The 17,081-nt window shown below is 37.9% G+C and overlaps 2 protein-coding genes across 2 annotated transcripts in view; both read right to left on the reverse strand.

The window, feature by feature from the left end:
- GOLGA1 (golgin A1) overlaps positions 1-4,758 on the reverse strand; it is a 52,442-nt gene extending 47,684 nt beyond the window's left edge. The window contains exons 1-3 of the mRNA XM_004269231.3: positions 4,606-4,758; positions 3,753-3,802; positions 2,614-2,911 (exon numbers count right to left, since the gene is read on the reverse strand). Coding sequence (XP_004269279.1) covers positions 2,614-2,748 — 135 coding nt within the window. The 5' untranslated portion in view covers positions 2,749-2,911; positions 3,753-3,802; positions 4,606-4,758. The remainder of the gene's footprint in view (positions 1-2,613; positions 2,912-3,752; positions 3,803-4,605) is intronic.
- A 1,032-nt stretch (positions 4,759-5,790) lies between these two features.
- The window catches only part of SCAI (suppressor of cancer cell invasion), a 137,768-nt gene continuing 126,477 nt past the window's right edge, over positions 5,791-17,081 (reverse strand). The window contains exon 18 of the mRNA XM_049710706.1: positions 5,791-15,415. Coding sequence (XP_049566663.1) covers positions 15,269-15,415 — 147 coding nt within the window. The 3' untranslated portion in view covers positions 5,791-15,268. The remainder of the gene's footprint in view (positions 15,416-17,081) is intronic.

Raw genomic sequence — 17,081 nt, forward strand, 5'->3', positions numbered from 1 at the left:
ATAGATGTGGAAATTAAGGCACAGAAAAGTGACAAAAAATTTTCCCAAGGTCACACAATAACGATGAAAGAGGAATCAAATCCAGGTCTACCTCCATAACCTGGCCTGAGTTCCTAACTGTTACTCTATTGCCTCTCATGAAGCTCCCAGTTTAGTGGAAGAGCCAAACAAGCAAATCATCAACAACAATGCAGTGTAACAGGTGATATTACAGAGGATATAGGAGACAAGGGACCAAATTCAGCCAGTAGGGATAACGAGTAGAGGGGGTGAGATGGGCAGGTCGGGTCAAGGGGGCTTCCTGGAAGTAACACGTGAGCCAAGTCTTGAAGGATGCACACAAGTATGTCAGAGGAATTCAGAAGTGAGAGGAGGACATAGGAGAAATTCCAGAGAGAGGAGACAGAATATGCAAGCATTTGTAGGTATGATGGAAAGTTGTCCATTCCATAAAGTACATTAAGTTCAATGTACAATGGCTGGAGCACAGGGTATAGGAAAGTAGAATGAGATAACGGTAGGATGGGTTAGCTGTGACAAGACCACAGAGGTTTACCATTATACTATAATAATGACTTTGCACTTCATCCTGCAGATGATGGGGAAGCCACTGAGGAGTTTCAAGCATTGGACAGACATGAACAGGTCCGCTCTGGGAGCCAGGGGGCCCAGATAGGCTACCACATTTGTCCACGAAAGAAAGACACCCTGAAATAAAATGGAAGTAAAATGTACTACTAGTAAATGGAGTACAAAGGGTAAGTTTGAGTCAGGAGATGGAAGCCAAAATACTTGCTGACTAACTGGACACCAAGAAGTGAAGAAGCGAAGAGTCTAAAATGTCTCCAGGGTTTCTTGCTGGTGACTTGGGGGATGAAGGTGCACACGTAGAAATGGAGTTAATGAATTCAGTTTTGTTCATGTTAGAATTTGAGATACCAGAGGAAAGGCACCTGGTTGGAGAAATATATGCAATGGGATATAAAGGTCTGGAGATAGGGAGTGAAGATCAGAATGTATACATAAATAAGTTCAAACAGATAACTTTAGAAGTCACACAGCAAAGTATTTCCTGAATTCAGGCCAATCTCCATATCTGGAATACATTCAAGATGAGAGACTTCATTTAGCAAGTCAGTGTGAAGGCAAAGCAAGTACTTCTGCCACAGAACTCAGATTAAAACTATGTCCTTCAGCCTGGTGATCAAATGTGCATTTATATTTCCTGTTAAATACAGGAGCGAATGATAATTTAGATCTGGTCATCTATTGTTCCACCCCAATAACCTAACAGCTTCTGCCACGTAATCTGACCTGAACAGATAGTATAAGAAAGGAGGACTCATCTGACCATGGAAACAACTCAAGTATCTATCACTAGTAGAAGACAGAGACAAATTGTGGCCTTTTCAAATGCTGGAATTTTATACAGCAGTAAAAATAAATGAATCACCTATAGTGTACCATTTTTATAAAGTTTGAAAACAAGCAACATTAAACAACAGATTGTTTATGAATATATATGTATCTGGTAGGATATTTTAAAAAGCAAAGGACTGATATACACAAACTTTTGGACAGGTTACCTGAAGGGGCGGAAAGGGAAGGGAACCAAGAAGGAGCAAACAAGTGGCTTTGACAGCACCGATAATGTTCTAGTTCTCTGTATAGGTGACAGATTTAACAAGCATTCATTTTATTTTTATGCCTTATACTTTACACTTACATTACATACATTCTTTTACATATATCAAGCATTATAAATAACTTCTTTTAAGTTATCTAACTTTAAGAGGATCCTGTTATATGCCACCGACCCGATTTTAATCCTAAGGCATGACACTTACCTAACACAGCAGCATCCTCAAATCTTTCCAGCTACAAAGGTATTTTACAAATAAGGGATACAATGCAGCCATCAGTGCAATCTTTTCATCAATTTTCCCACTAAAATAGTGCTAATTCCCTGGCTAATTCCACACCAAACTCACAGACCTCGCTAAGCAACAATGACTTAGAGTGTATATATGTGCAGACACAACAAGCCAAAGTATTTCGAGAAACAAAATGTAAAAGAAGATGCACAAGGTATATAGATGAAAAAAGAGCACAAGAGGACAATGTAGAGAATATGCAAAGGGACCCACGAAAAATAAAAAAATAGAAAAGCACCTCAGAGCAAGAAGAATCAGACATAAACTACAAATAATCTTGCAATTTTAAAAGAAAATACTTATTGGAGGGACTTCCCTGGTGGTCCAGTAGCTAAAGACTCCATGCTCCCAATGCAGGGGGCCCAGGTTCGATCCCTGGTCAGAGAACTAGATCCCACATGCTGCAACTGAGTTCACATGCTGCAACTGAAGATCCTGCATGCTGCAACTCAAGATCCCGCATGCTGCAACTAAAGATCCTGCGTGCCGCAACAAAGATCCTGAGGGCCGCAACTAAGACCCAGAGCAGCCAAATACATAAATATCTAAAAATGTATATATATAAAAAAATGGCTATTACAAAATAATAATAAAAATTTATTGCAAAGATTCCCTGAAATATTATTTTAAAAATACAATGAGGCTGTACCAAACATTAAAAACTAGAGAAGATACTTACAAAGTCATCTCCTGAGTCAGCTCCCATGGAGGCAACTGATTCCTTGCTCACTGATCGTGGGATCCTAGTAGCACCTCCTGGCCTCTGAGCGACAGCAGTCTCTTCTGCAATTTTCTTCTTTAGTTTTGCAAACATTTTGCTGTGTGGCTATCCTGCACTGATGGCCAGGTCTTGAACCCCCAACAGTTGTTAGGCCAGCAACCAGGAATTCCGAGACAGGTGCCTAAAAAGTTCCAGATATCCAAACTAACTGCATTCCCACTGAAATGTGGGCCAAAGGCTTGTGGCAATAGCGTATCTATAAATCAGATGAAAGAGCACTCTAAGTTAAACACCAGAGAAATTTCACATCTGGGTTGTTTTGTTAAGCTTCAGGTTTCAAGATTAAGTTTCATAAGTTTACATGCACAGGTACTAGAACACAATTACTAAACATCTGAAAAGCACTCAGGTGCTACAGATGCACGTACAGATAAGGAAATCCAGTCTCAAGGAGGTAAAGTAATCTGCCAAAGATTGTGTGGCTAAATGCAGCATTGGCATTTGAACCCAGGACTCTGACTCACAAGTCCTTACTCTTTTTTTTTTTTTAATTACACCACATTGGCTGTGGCATGTAACACATCAAGTAAAATTTCCCACGGCAAACATTAACATAATGCTTCTGAATCCTTCCCCCAATAATATTAAGTTCAACTACAGTTTAGACAAAAGCATGTAACTCAATACAGGGAGAAGGTATAATGTTCTAATGTTCCAAGATGGTTTGGAATCAGCTGTTCACTAGAAAATGTTGACAACTTTTTTCCTAAAAAAACAGGCAAGCCAGCCAACGTATCAGATATCCTTAAATGTTTCCTGGAAATGCTGTGTGGTTCTCTTTTTTAAGAGTGACTAAAATTACCTCAAGTCAATTTCTTTTCTCACAATGTTTTACATGATATTCAATCATCTTTCCCTCCTAACGTGCATGAAACATTTACATTCTGGGTCCAAACTTAACTTTTGATATTTTGTGGAGGATAACTAAGCTCCACTCTAAGATGTACAAATGACTTCTTACCACTTCAGAGCATCCATTTAAGTCTGTACAATTCTTCAAAAGTTTTACCTTCAATGTCTGTAAACCACCTACTCACCTGGCTTATCTACTAGATTTAAAACAGCTTGGAGGTCAAAGCTTTCTGTCCTGCATGAAGACAAAAATAAAATGCATTGAATATTTCCTCTCAAGTGTAAGGCCAAAATGTTGCGGGGTCGGGCCGGGGGTGTGGAAGAGGAGGCAGGAAGGACTAAGGTGAGGGGGAGAGAAAATCTGTGCTACCACAATCCTCAGGGATCTCCCCTCCCTCACCCTGGTCTTTGCATCTGTGATTTGCCTAAGAGCTTCACTTAAAGGCACAAAGAACAGAATCTCTCATTGTAGTAAGTGGCTAAACTCACTTCGCCTTGGGAGGAGCAGTGAGCAAAAGAACTTCAACGAGATTAAGGTTTCCCAGGGCCAGTATTTATTTCAGTTGATTCTGACAGTCACACTGTTTACCCGGCCAGACCCCAGAGCCTTGACTCGCACTAAGAAAGTCGCTGAGAAAAAGGATGGCTAAGTTGGGTAAAAGAGCTTTCTAATGCCCGGGGGCCAGCCACCTGCCACGGCAGTTTGGATCCCACTCAGTCTCCTTCCAGACCCGCCCGTGCGTGGACTGTCAAAGAAGAGAAGGACCAATGTGTCTCCCATTTGACAGCAGGAAAACCGAGACCCAGAGAGGAAGAGTGACTGGTCCAAAGTCGCGCAGGGGGGGAAATTCCGGAACCCCAGCCTTCAGGTTCCCAGGCCGGGGAGCCCGCCTCTGCCCCCACCCTCGTCCTTTCTGCACCGCGGTACTGCCCTCCGCCTTGGGTCTTGGGCAACCCAGTCGGGGCCTCTTTGGGCGCACTCCGAGACCACCGGGAGAAAGAGGGGCCTGCTCGTGTCTCCGGTCCCCGCCCGCGCACCTGCCGCTCTCTGGGCAGCCGGCAGAGCCCCGCCTCCGGGGCCTCTCGTGAGCGCCGGCCCGCGTCACCAGCCCCCACAGCCGGCCTGCGGGCAGAGGAGCAACCCGGAACCGCACTTCCACCAGCGCGCCGGAAGTGGCTGCGCGCGGGGCCGTCCCACCGTGCGCATGCGCCTGAGCGCCGTCTCCTCGGCGGCCGGCGCGACCTTCGGGGTGGCGGTTGGGCAGGAACCGCTGGAGGGCGCGGGGCTGGGCGCTCCCTGAAGCCGGCCCGCCACGTCAGCAGGCGGCAAAATCCTCGTAGGAGGGCTGGATGGCTGAAGCACTTCTTTCCTTTTTTTTTCTTTTTTTAAAGGGGGCGGTGCGGAGCAGGGGAAGTGGTAGGAGCCTGGTGCAAAGGGGAAAGAACTGATTGCTGCGGTGGTGCCAGCCTGCGGCGTGGAAACCTCAGGCCGTGGCTGCGCTGGCCCAACCCAGACTTTTCACTCCTCTCCCTGCATCCCAGTCTGCACCCTACACGGCCGCCTTGTCCCTGCAAGCCCCTGCCGCCTTCCTCACGCTGGAACCTATGGCTCCACACGTTAGTACTGGGAACTCGCGCTTCGTAATGGGTGTTTTCAGTTTTGTGCCTGTGACCCACTTGTAGGACACGTAATGTGTCATTGAAAGAAGAGTTTCCGGAATCATACCCTTATTATATAGTGCAGTCTGATATATTGCATTTCATTAGAAACACACGCTAGCGGCAGCCCACCACATTCATTTCACTAGCCACTAATGGGCCTCCAACTTTTGACAGATGAAGCAAGTCCAGAGAGGTAAAACTGCCTTGTACAAAATTACAGTACAAACTGGTAGCCTACGTCGGGTCTCGACTCCTTAATGCCAACCAAGCCAGACATTCCACATTGAAGTTGCACATGTTCTTGCCCAGACCCAACACCAGCCTGAGGGCCAGCAGCTTCAACCCAATCCCCTGAAACAATCCCTCCCTCAGTGTGTCCCACCTGGAGGAGGGCAGGGAAAAAACCAAGACTAGGACGTAGCAGAAATTTACAAACTAAAACAACAGCATCAAATCCTCAACCTCAAGACTGTTTCAAGTAACCGAGGAATTATCTGAAAGAAGCAAACCCTATCAGTTTAGCCCTTATGTTGTCAACAATTCTGAAGAAGTAGCAAAAACTTTAAGCAAATAATGTTTATTTTTATATCGATGATACACTTAATATATACGTGAATTCAAGATACAAAATTCATTTACAAGAGTTCACACCTGATGAATGTAATCACATTCCTAGAGAGAACATTTATCAATGCAAAAATGTCTTCAATACACTGACAACAAAAATCAAATATTCTGTAATCTTGTTATTCAATAAACATCAAAACAATGTTTAACTCTCCATCCTCTACTATTTAAGAGCCCTCAAGGTGGTAGGCACCATATAACAGAAGAAAACATTGGAAAAGACAAGGGCCTACTGAATCTGCTCTGCAGAATCACAGTGTTTACTCTGATATTCATTTACTTAAGTAGTGAAAGGCTTGCTATCCTTTATGACAAATCACGTACCATACAAGAGTCAAAAGTGATGATCAAGAAAATAAAATGTTTTGATAACTTCTCAATTTCTAAAGTCTATGACATATTAGCCATAACAGACAAAGCAGAAAAAGGCTGCTGAAAAGGAACACAATAGGAAAACATCCTTAAGAGTATGTATGGCTTAAGCAATTTAGAAACACAACAGGTAAGACTTTTACAATACCACAGTTGTTCAAGTCAAATGATATTGACAATATAATTTTCCCCCTTAGTCATTGGTGGTAAATAGCCCCTTCAAATTTAATTCTACTGAGAACACATAAAACTAGTGAATCCAAATGGTTTCTTGTCTCACAGAGCTGAGTTGATGGATTTTGTTCTAAAGTATTAACCCACAATACCCAAAATTTAATACAAATGAGCAACAAGACTACGTTTCAAGGATTACAGTGATTTGTGAATAGCTAGATAGGCAACCAAATAGCTTCATTATTTGCACGACAGATTAGCAGCACTTGGATAAGAACTGTTACGTGAAAATTATTGTGCTTCAACCTCTCAAAGAGAGCTAATAAATATACCTCTATAATCCTTATAGTGTTACAATTCTATAACATTTCAGTTACAGACAAGCACAATTTTTAAAAAGTATTTCACACCACTAGGAAATCAAGTAATTATATTCTCCAAATGTAATTTCTGCTATGATTGAAACAAGTGCATTTCTGCCTAATATCCATAATATAGACAATAGATTCACCATTATTTTCAGGGAAAAAAGACCAAATATAACTTATTTTAACTCCTATTTGATTATCTTAACCTTTAGTGATGACTTGAATAAAGAAAAAGGTATTCAACCTTACAATGGAAACTACTCAGAGAAAATAATAATGTGGCCTGAAATGACAAAATTCTTTAGAGCTAAGTAGGAAATGATTTAAAACTGCTTCATCACATTCAATGATTAGTGAAACCACTATTTTTACTGGTGCTACACAGTGAAGATAAACCTATTTGGATAAATTCCTTCATTTGTAAACTCTACTATGAAAATGGTAGGACATTGCATCTGCCTTTCCTATTACCTAAGACCTTTCTACTTTGACAGGAAGAAGCCTCCAAAATGTATCTCTTGATTGTTGAGTGGCAAGGTTTATTAAAAACAACAAATAAAAAACAGCTGGAGAACTAGTCACATGATCTATGTGATGAAAGGAATGTAACCAGATAACTATAAAAAGTCACAAACACAAAGTCCTAAAATATTTTACTGAACGATTGAGTTCTTTTTAATAAAAAAGAAACAAAAGTTTTTTTAAAAACTCATTCTGCAAGAAATAGTAAATAAAAATTCTCATTGCCCTAAAACATTTGAAGCAATTTTTCCTGCAGATTTTTAATACATTACAACACATACCTGTAATCTTAAAAAAAAGTCAGTAACATGCAAAGAAGGGTAGGAATAGATTTTTTAATTTAAATAGTGTTTATTTCTATATGTTTGGAAATATTTACTCTTGGGATTATCATATATGATCATTTCACATTTTACAATGGTTTGATGTTTGAAAATATCAAACCATTTTACTGATTTGATGTTTGAAAAGACTTATGGGTCAAATTGTAATGTTTACAAATCTTAATTTTCAATCACAGATAAGTGGACATTCATGACAGTTTCAAAAGAGAAAAGAATATTAGTAATATAGGGCTTCCCTGGTGGCGCAGTGGTTAACAATCTGCCTGCCAATGCAGGAGACACGGGTTCGACCCCTGGCCCAGGAAGATCCCACATGCCACAGAGCAACTAAGCCCATGTGCCACAACTACTGAGCCTGTGCTCTAGAGCCTGTGAGCCACAATTACTGAGCCCACGTGCCACAACTACTGAAGCCCACATGCCTAGAGGCCGTGCTCCGCAACAAGAGAAGCCACTGCAGTGAGAAGCCCGCGCACCGCAACAAAGAGTAGCCCCTGCTAACTCAACTCGAGAAAGCCTGCGTGCAGCGAAGACCCAACGCAGCCAAAAATAAAATAAATTAAAAAAAAAGAATATTAGTAATATAAAATTTTAAATAATGTTTACTGCATACCTAAAGGAAGGCTAGCTATAATTCCCCATCTCATTCTGAAGTGACATAAACACTCATTCTATTAATCTTCATTCCATAAGCCTATCAGAAAAGTAAAAAAACTCAACCCTAAAATTACCAATGTCTCAATAAACAATACTACACCTAAAAAGATGATTGTCTTGGGATGTAGACTGGAATTGTTCACCAAAATAGGAAAATATTCCCAATTTATAGTCTGTTCTATGACCAAATTCAGGCTTTATGATTAAGTGAATCTGGAGTGCAGAATTAGTATACCTCAAACTGCTAAAAAACTCTGAAAGCACTGTTCAAATATGTTTTTTAAAAAATCATACTGCTTAGAATAGTTTGATAATTTAAAATATAACTTTAAAAAAACACAAATTAACAAAAATATTTTTAAATTAAGAAATGGTGCTTCAGTCAGTGATTAACAACGTTATATCGAAATGGAATTCTTCTTAAAAGTCAATATTACACCAAACTAAGTTAAAAATATCAATTTTAGCTTAAGAAAACATTTCATATCTACAGAATTCCAAAGGAAATATTTCTATGGCATCAACAAATTAGTTACACTTGATTTAATACATTTATCTTTACCCATTTAAGGGCATGTCCCCCTACATCATCCTGACATCCTTCCCTTCAATAGGTGATTGATTCCATTCACACATCAATTATCCTTCCTTAAACACAAGGCATGTTTAATAAATCTCTGCGTTCAAAAATTCAGTGAAGCTGGGACACAGTGTAATTATTATGTTTTGAAATTCTCGTTTGAGGAAGATGAACTGCCTTAATAAAATTGTTTTTTAAGGTAAAGTGGTCACAGTATCCAGGAAAGAACTGGAGGTACAGCATGAACAGGTATAAAGTATCCATGTCTAAGACTGCAGGAGAATAGGGGGAGAGAGGACTTGGTTTTCTAAGCAATTCTTATTTAATTGCAACCTGACTGTTAGAGAGTCAGAGGTCATATTCACAATGTCAGTCTCATCTACTACACTTCTAAATGCTGCTGCTCTCCTCAAATCAATGTCCACATTAAGCATGAGTCAGTTCCATGAATTTTAAATAGCATAACATCTGCTCTGCTACTCTCCAGTTGCAATAAATGATTTGGTTACTAAAACAACTCGAACATCAGACACTATGAACGTTTTCACTGATTTTCTCAGAAAGAATACATCACCAAATTTTAATATGTATTTAAGAAAAAGGCTATTACAACTTTATTTAAAATTTAACATTGTAATTGAGAAGTGTTATGAATACTTGGCTGACATATTAAAAATACAATGAAGAGGCAAACGTAACATTTTGGAGGACAGTAGAAATGACTCCTGACTTTTCTCTTTAAGATAATTTAAAATTGGATCAGATAGATTTAATCTTCTGAAGAATAATGGGGTAAATAGTTGTTTGCAGTTATATTTTATCAAGCAAAAAAATAACCCCTACTTAATTTTTGTGGTGAATGTATTCAAGTGTATATTAAATATCTCCTACACTCTTCCGTGCAAATAAACATGCCCAGTGAAGACCCGAGTAACCGAATATTGATCTCTGTGATATTCCATAGGTTCACAAATTGGCACTGCACATATTTACTATCCTCTTATCCTCCCCTACCTGTCATTCTTGGTAGAGGTTTGAAGGCCCCACTTTTATAGCATGCCATGCACCTAATATTAAGAATCCTACTTCGTGTGTGAATGTATCCATTTGCAGAACACAGTGGTCTCATAGAGACAAAGAAATACAACTGGAGGCATTTTATTCACTGGAAGCATTTTCTCAGATAAGCATACTCATCTTTGATATGCAGTTCCAATTAGAAAAATCTCTCGTTAGAAATGCCAAGACAGGACTAAATTAATCACAGCTGCTGCAAATATAAAGGTTATCAACCTCTTGTTCCTCATTAAATTCGACCCTACCTAGGTAAAGCCCTCCTCTACCTAATGCTCCATTTTCTGCCTCACAGAGGTAAGATGAGACACACTGGTGGAAAAAAAATTGTTCCCAAATTAAACTGTGGTATCAGGCATTAAAATGGCAACTAGGGAAAAAAAAAAAAAATGGCAACTAGGAACATATTTCCCTACTTAAAGGACATTTTCCTATCTATTTTGAAATGTGATCAAAGTAATTTTTTCCACTGCCCCTTGATTCTCAATATAAATACATATGTTACTAAGAAATAATACCCAACTACAGGCAAGAAAATAAAGTACTAATATAGCTTAAGAACCTGCTGGTGTCTCAGTTTCACATACTTAGGTTTTTCAGGTTCATATCACTAATTTATCATCAGTTTAAATGGAAATTGGCAGATGATTTTAAAGCTAAGAATATCCAGCTTTCTGTTAAGATCTTCATGTCCTAATTTCAACTCCAAATTAGTCCATTTTACCCAAACACAAGCCCCTCAAAATAGAGGCTCACGATTGAGATACAGCCACAACCTAATTACAGCAGCATGAACAATGCCACCATGATGTCCTCACAGAACTTAAATAAATTCAGCCCACAATGGGTATGGGTATATAATATACACATACTGTATCTCTGCATACCATATATTTACAAATATGTACATATATACAAAAAGTATACACAGAGATTCAGCATCATGAAAATATATACATGCCACTGCAAATAAAATAAGAATTTCAAATAAATAAGGACAACAAAAGAGCCCTCAATGTAAATATCCTTAATACTCTCCAAACAAACATACAGGAACATATACACCCAAAATATCACCAGGAGATTCATACCATTCATATTCATATCAAATCTTTTTACTCACTTAGGATGGGGAGGTGGTTCTGCATCACAGGCAGTAGCCAAGTTTGCAGACCTTAGTACCTTACTATATTTCCTGTCCAGAATATTCTCTGTATATCAGACTGATTACAAGTCTCTGTGGATTTTTCAAGAGTCCAAAACCCTTCTAAGAGACAGAAAGTTACTAACTCACACAGGTCAGAGATTAAACTTGGAGAAAAATGCTAATGAAAGCTCTCATAATTAATATATACATTGGATTTGTTGTTTTTCCCTTTACCTCAAAGAAATTCAGTTCAATCACCACCTAATCTGTCTCAGGGAATACTACTGCAAGAAGAAGACAAAGCATAGTAGCCACAAGTGAGAAAAAATAAAACCCAGATCCTTTACCAGGAAAATTTCAGTCACGACTAGATTGCACTTTGCTTTTATAATCTCAAAACATTTCAACTTGGTAAAAATATAAAGGGTACAATAAATTCTATGTGCTTTGAGAGGTTTTTGAGAGCACCACTTCCTAGGAAGAAAACACACACACACACATACACAAAGGATATACACTGGCTAAAATCAAAGATAAAATGTCTGACTTGTGGATTTTTTTATAAATAATAAATTAAAATTTGCTGGGGCTGATTGATTTACTGGTTTCAATATTTGATATATTAAAAAAATACCATAGCTTTTGTGCCAAAATATAAATCTCTAATTATTCCTTTCTTGTTCATTATAGAAAGCAACCTGAGCTACTGGAAAGACTGGGCTGAGATTAGGAGATTTGAGTTTTAGTTCTAGCTCCATCTTTATGGAAAAAAACTGAGTTTTTTGGGGTCTCAGCTTTCTCTTCTGTAAATTAGGGAAGATAGTCGCTTTATCAACTTCAGAAATATACGGACAAAGAAAGAGAGAACAATTCCATTGTGCTTAATTTTGTTTTGTACATAACTGACTTCTTGCACTCTTACACTATTTTGTTTACAGTGGTTCTTAGGTGAGGTGAGACACTGTATCAGAATCTCCAGGGGGGAGTTTGTGCAATTTGAAAGCAAAGAAGTGCCCTTTGCCATTGTTTTGCTTTGTTCTTAGTTCCAAAATTTAAATTTCTATGAATTCTAAAAATAAATAAAGGGTTTAACATTTTAATATTCATAAAGGGGAACAGTATATATTGAGAAAATAAGATTCTCTGCCATTGCCATCTTGAGCCCATTGAGTGATGGTCCTTTTTCATTTCCTCTTCCTCAATTAAAGTAAGGTCTTAAAATGTAGAAGCTGGGTAATGGGTATACAAGGTTCATTAAACTCTGTGTATGTTTTAAATTTTCATTAACAAAAAGTTAAAAAAAACAACAACAAAGGAATACAAGTGTTTGCACAAATGTAACCTTCACAATAAGGCCTACCCCGATCACTCACTGAAACATTATTTTCTGCCTAAAAACAAACGAAAAATTTCCCTTGCCACGCTCTAAATTTTCTTCATACTATTTAAAACTTTCTAACATAAATTTACTTATTTATTATATTTATTGCCTGATTCCTCCTACTAGAATATAAGCTTCATGAAAACAAGGACTTTTAAGTCTACGTTGTCTGTTTCACCAATGCCTAGGACAAAATCTGGAGTATAGCGTTGCTCAATACACATTTTTTTAAAGGCATGAATGAAACAATAGTTTAGAATTTTCCAGCACAGTTTTCCTCTCAAGATTACTTTAGTTCACTTTAAATTTTTAACCACCAGTAAGGAATTACACTACTATTAACTTGAGGAGCAAGGTCATCATCTAAACACTAGCTGTGAGTTCCAAGACCCCTTGTTCTTAGACAAACACGTTACTAATAACAAAAGCTCCAATTTCTTCTGGAGATTCTCTCTCTGAACTAGTTTCTACAACAACTAAGTGGGACCCAGATATTTTCTTGAACAAAAACTAGGTAAAAAGGATATAGAAAAGAAAATGTTGTATATACTAAAATAAGGGAAACCAATTTTCCAGGTGGCAGGGGTGGGAAAATCAATATCTTTTGGAACCAAGAGTTCAAATTATAGAACCACAGAATTGGACAGAACCTTGGGCCAATGCCTTCATTTTACAGATGAGAGTGCTAAAAAGCAGAGACATGAAGACACTTGTCAAAGGGCATAAAGCTAGTTACCAGGAAAGCCAGGATTAGAACTCAGGTCTCCTAATTCTCAAGCCAGTGTTCTTTATGTTAATCAAGTGAGGATAAAGCTCAGGATGACAAATATTTATTTTAAGCATCAGAGAACAGGAGAATATGTGTTGCTAGTACTGGCACAGAACTTCCAGGGAATTGAAACAAGAGGTCAGATAACTAAGGACAGTCTATTGCTGTGGTTCAGGTGAACACTGTTATGAAAGGAAAGCTATGAAGTTTATTAAGGTACTGGGGGGAAAAAAAAAGGAAAGCAGTCTTTATCTGATAATAAAAACCCACTAGCAAAGGAAATCCCTCTCCAGGGTAACTTTTCCAAAGCCTTCTGAAATAATGTTTAAAAGAACAAACAAAAATGACTTTTAAAAAATTAATTAAAAAACCCACAAAGTCTCCCAAACCCAAGAACAATAACTTCAAGACTTCAGATGAAAAACCAACAAATTGGAACACATATATGAATAACTTAGACCAAAATAATTCTGTATGTTAGAAATAAAAACCAAGTTAAAAATATTACAGTAAAATTTCCCTAGGGACATAGGAAAGAGGCACCAAAAGCAAACACCTCATTTCCCCTGGGACTGCCAGAGGTAGAGTTGTGAGCCTGTACAGAAAATTAGGTAGAAGGGCTTTTGATTCAACGATTTCTGAACTTGAATGCTGGGGAGTCAAAAGAGGGGAAAGAAATCATAGCTAGTACCTGTAAAATTATGAAGAGGATGAAAGGGAAGAAAAAACACAAAAATCTTTATATGATACACTGAACCCTATATAAAATAATAAAAATCTTGTGCATGAAATATAAAATAGTAAATATAAGGAGTTTTTAAAAACCTAATTTCCAAATTGTCAATGCAAAAGCAACTTCCATTTTAATTATATAACAATTCAGTTACCCTCAACTAAAATTAGTAACAACTCTGAAGTTTCATAAATCTGAACCAGGCAAAAAGATTACAAACTCTCTACTGTATACCACAGACCTCAACCTAGACAGTCTTTAAACTGGATCTCATTAATTAATAAAAGTTTAAATGGAATTCCTATGGAAACACTGTATTATGAAAACGACAACCTGATTTTTTGACTGAAAGATTTAAAAGTTGTTCTTTTTCACTTCCAGCATTCAAAGAATACAAAGAAAACAAAATATGCAAACATATCTCATGATAACACAGGACTCACACATTCCAAATGATATGTATCATCTCAAGACCTCAATTAAAGATTCAGCTTTTCAGATGCAAATCAATCCTATACAGTTACTGAAACTTTGACAGCATTTAAACGAATTAAATGCTTTTAAGAACTATCTTGGGCTTCCCTGGTGGCGCAGTAGTTGAGAGTCCGCCTGCCGATGCAGGGAACACGGGTTCGTGCCCCGGTCCGGGAGGATCCCACATGCCGCGGAGCGGCTGGGCCTGCGCCTCCGGAGCCTGTGCTCCGCAACGGGAGAGGCCACAGCAGTGAGAGGCCCTCATACCGAAAAAAGAAAAAAAGAAAAAAAAAAAAAGAACTATCTTGATTAGGCTTCAAAGAATCACACATTTTTCTATCTACTAACTTGGAATGAAAAGAAATATTATGGAAGCGCTCTGTTCTTGATTCTTAGTAGTCCTTGCTGGCTAGTTTCATATTTGTGAACAATTACATATTTTCCAAATCCACACATTTAAGGTCCAAGTATAAGAGTTGGGTTTTCCTCATTATACAAAAATAAATGATTTACTCTTCTCAGGGTGAGAATAGTGACTATATGAGTGTAGGATCAGATGTTAGAGGTAAGCATCCATACCTCAAAACCAAAAAATAAAAATTCCAAGATTGAGTTTTTAAAAGACCTGAAACATTGTATTTTAAAACAGTTACCCTAAAAGTTTGAACAATTTTTTTCAGCTTGTTTTTAAAATGGTGGTCCTAAATTGAAAAATAAAAACTAAATAACACCACTATGTGTCTGTCATCACATTAGAAAACTGCACCATTTAAAATCTGTGGCAAATGAAAACTTGTTTCAACAGAGGATTTTTGTTCTAATAGTCATCTATGGTATTCTCAAGGAACACGTTTCGCACATCCAGAATGGATGCTAATTCCAAAATGTGCTTCTGGAGGTGAGGGTTCTCCACTGTTTCATCCCTTGGCAGTTGTGGATATGATTCTGGATAATTTCGTGTTTCCTGGTAAACAAAGAAGAGAAAAGTCAATTTTATAGTTTAAGGAAAGAAAATTATACACATTAATATTACTGTTAATATGAACAGTATTAAGAAGTAACTTAATATGCATATTTCTCCTTCATATTGGTAATATATTTGTTGAACATACGAAATTGCTGACATTTGACCATTTTGACCCCAAAAATGATAAGTTCATATGGTTCAACCCGATATATTCATTTAGTGAGTTATTTCATGAATATTTACTGGGGCCTATCATTTCTGGGAACTATGCTATATTGTGGAAACCATATAATTCCTACTTGCTGGGGGGAAAATACTAAAATACACAGAATTTCAACAAGTATTTGTTAATGAATAAATAAATACACGTTTCAGTAGAAATTAAAATGAGAGAAAAGACATGGGAAACCCTGAAAAGGTCAAATTAATGGGCCTGGGCAATTAATTATAGGAGAAGGAGGTGTCAAAAATGACTAAGATTTCAGGAATGGATGACTTGAAAGAAGAGTTGAGAGCTACTCAGAGAAAAAGAGATGTAAAGGAGGAGATAATTTGGGGATAGTATAAAGCTTCAGGTTTTAGGTATATTTTATTTAAGGTAATGGGCTATACAAAGAGGACAGCCCGTCAACCAGAATTTGAAAATTCAGGACCGTATCTCAGAAGACAGGTTTGAGGGCTTCCCTGGTGACAGAGTGGTTAAGAATCCGCCTGCCAATGCAGGGGACATGGGTTCAAGCCCTGGTCCAGGAAGATCCCACATGTCGCGGAGCAACTAAGCCTGTGCGCCACAACTACTGAGCCTGTGCTCTAGAGCCCACGAGCCACAACTACTGAAGCCTGTGCGCCTAGAGCCCGTGCTCTGCAACAAGAGAAGCCACCGCAGTGAGAAGCCCGCGCACTGCAATGAAGAGTAGTCCCCGCTCACCACAACTAGAGAAAGCCCACGCAACCCAATGAAGACCCAATGCAGCAAAAATAAAATAAAATAAAATAAATTTTTTAAAAAAGAAGAACACAGGTTTGAGCAGTTTATGTCATACTATATACTGTATACATATATAATATATACACTGATACAATCTACATGAAGATAAATATTAATAGCCATGAAAATGGATGAGGTTTCTAAGCATATTAGCAAAGAGAGTGAAAAAAAGAGTCCCTAGAAAGAGAGATGAAAGATCAGGGGAAAAAACAAAAAAAGGACTAATAAAAGAAAAAAGAAAATAGTTTTTGTAATCACATGGAAGCAAAAGAAGAAGACAATTTCAAGAATAAAGTGATTCTCATTTGGAAATTCTTCTTCATTTGGTACTTTCTATAGACTACAACTTTGCCACATATTTAAAATTTACTGGAAAAATAAATTACCATTTTTCTATACATCTAACATGACGGTCCATATATTAAAAGGTCATTTCTATCTCTCTTGTGCCTGTAGGCCTCAGTAATTACATATTACAGAGACTAAATTCTCATTTTACCACACTAAATACTATGAGAAGTGACAATAATGAAAAGCTCAAAAACCCTAAAAAAAGAAAAAAAAACAAAAAACCAGGAACTGCTGGGGGGCTACTGTAAACTGAACAATTCTCTCAGCTCACACAGGGCTGGGACATGTTTGAATTCTGACCAAACACCCCAAGGGTGGAAAATA

The sequence above is a fragment of the Orcinus orca genome, chromosome 6 (genome assembly GCF_937001465.1).
Source record: "Orcinus orca chromosome 6, mOrcOrc1.1, whole genome shotgun sequence".
Taxonomy (NCBI): Eukaryota; Metazoa; Chordata; class Mammalia; order Artiodactyla; family Delphinidae; genus Orcinus; species Orcinus orca.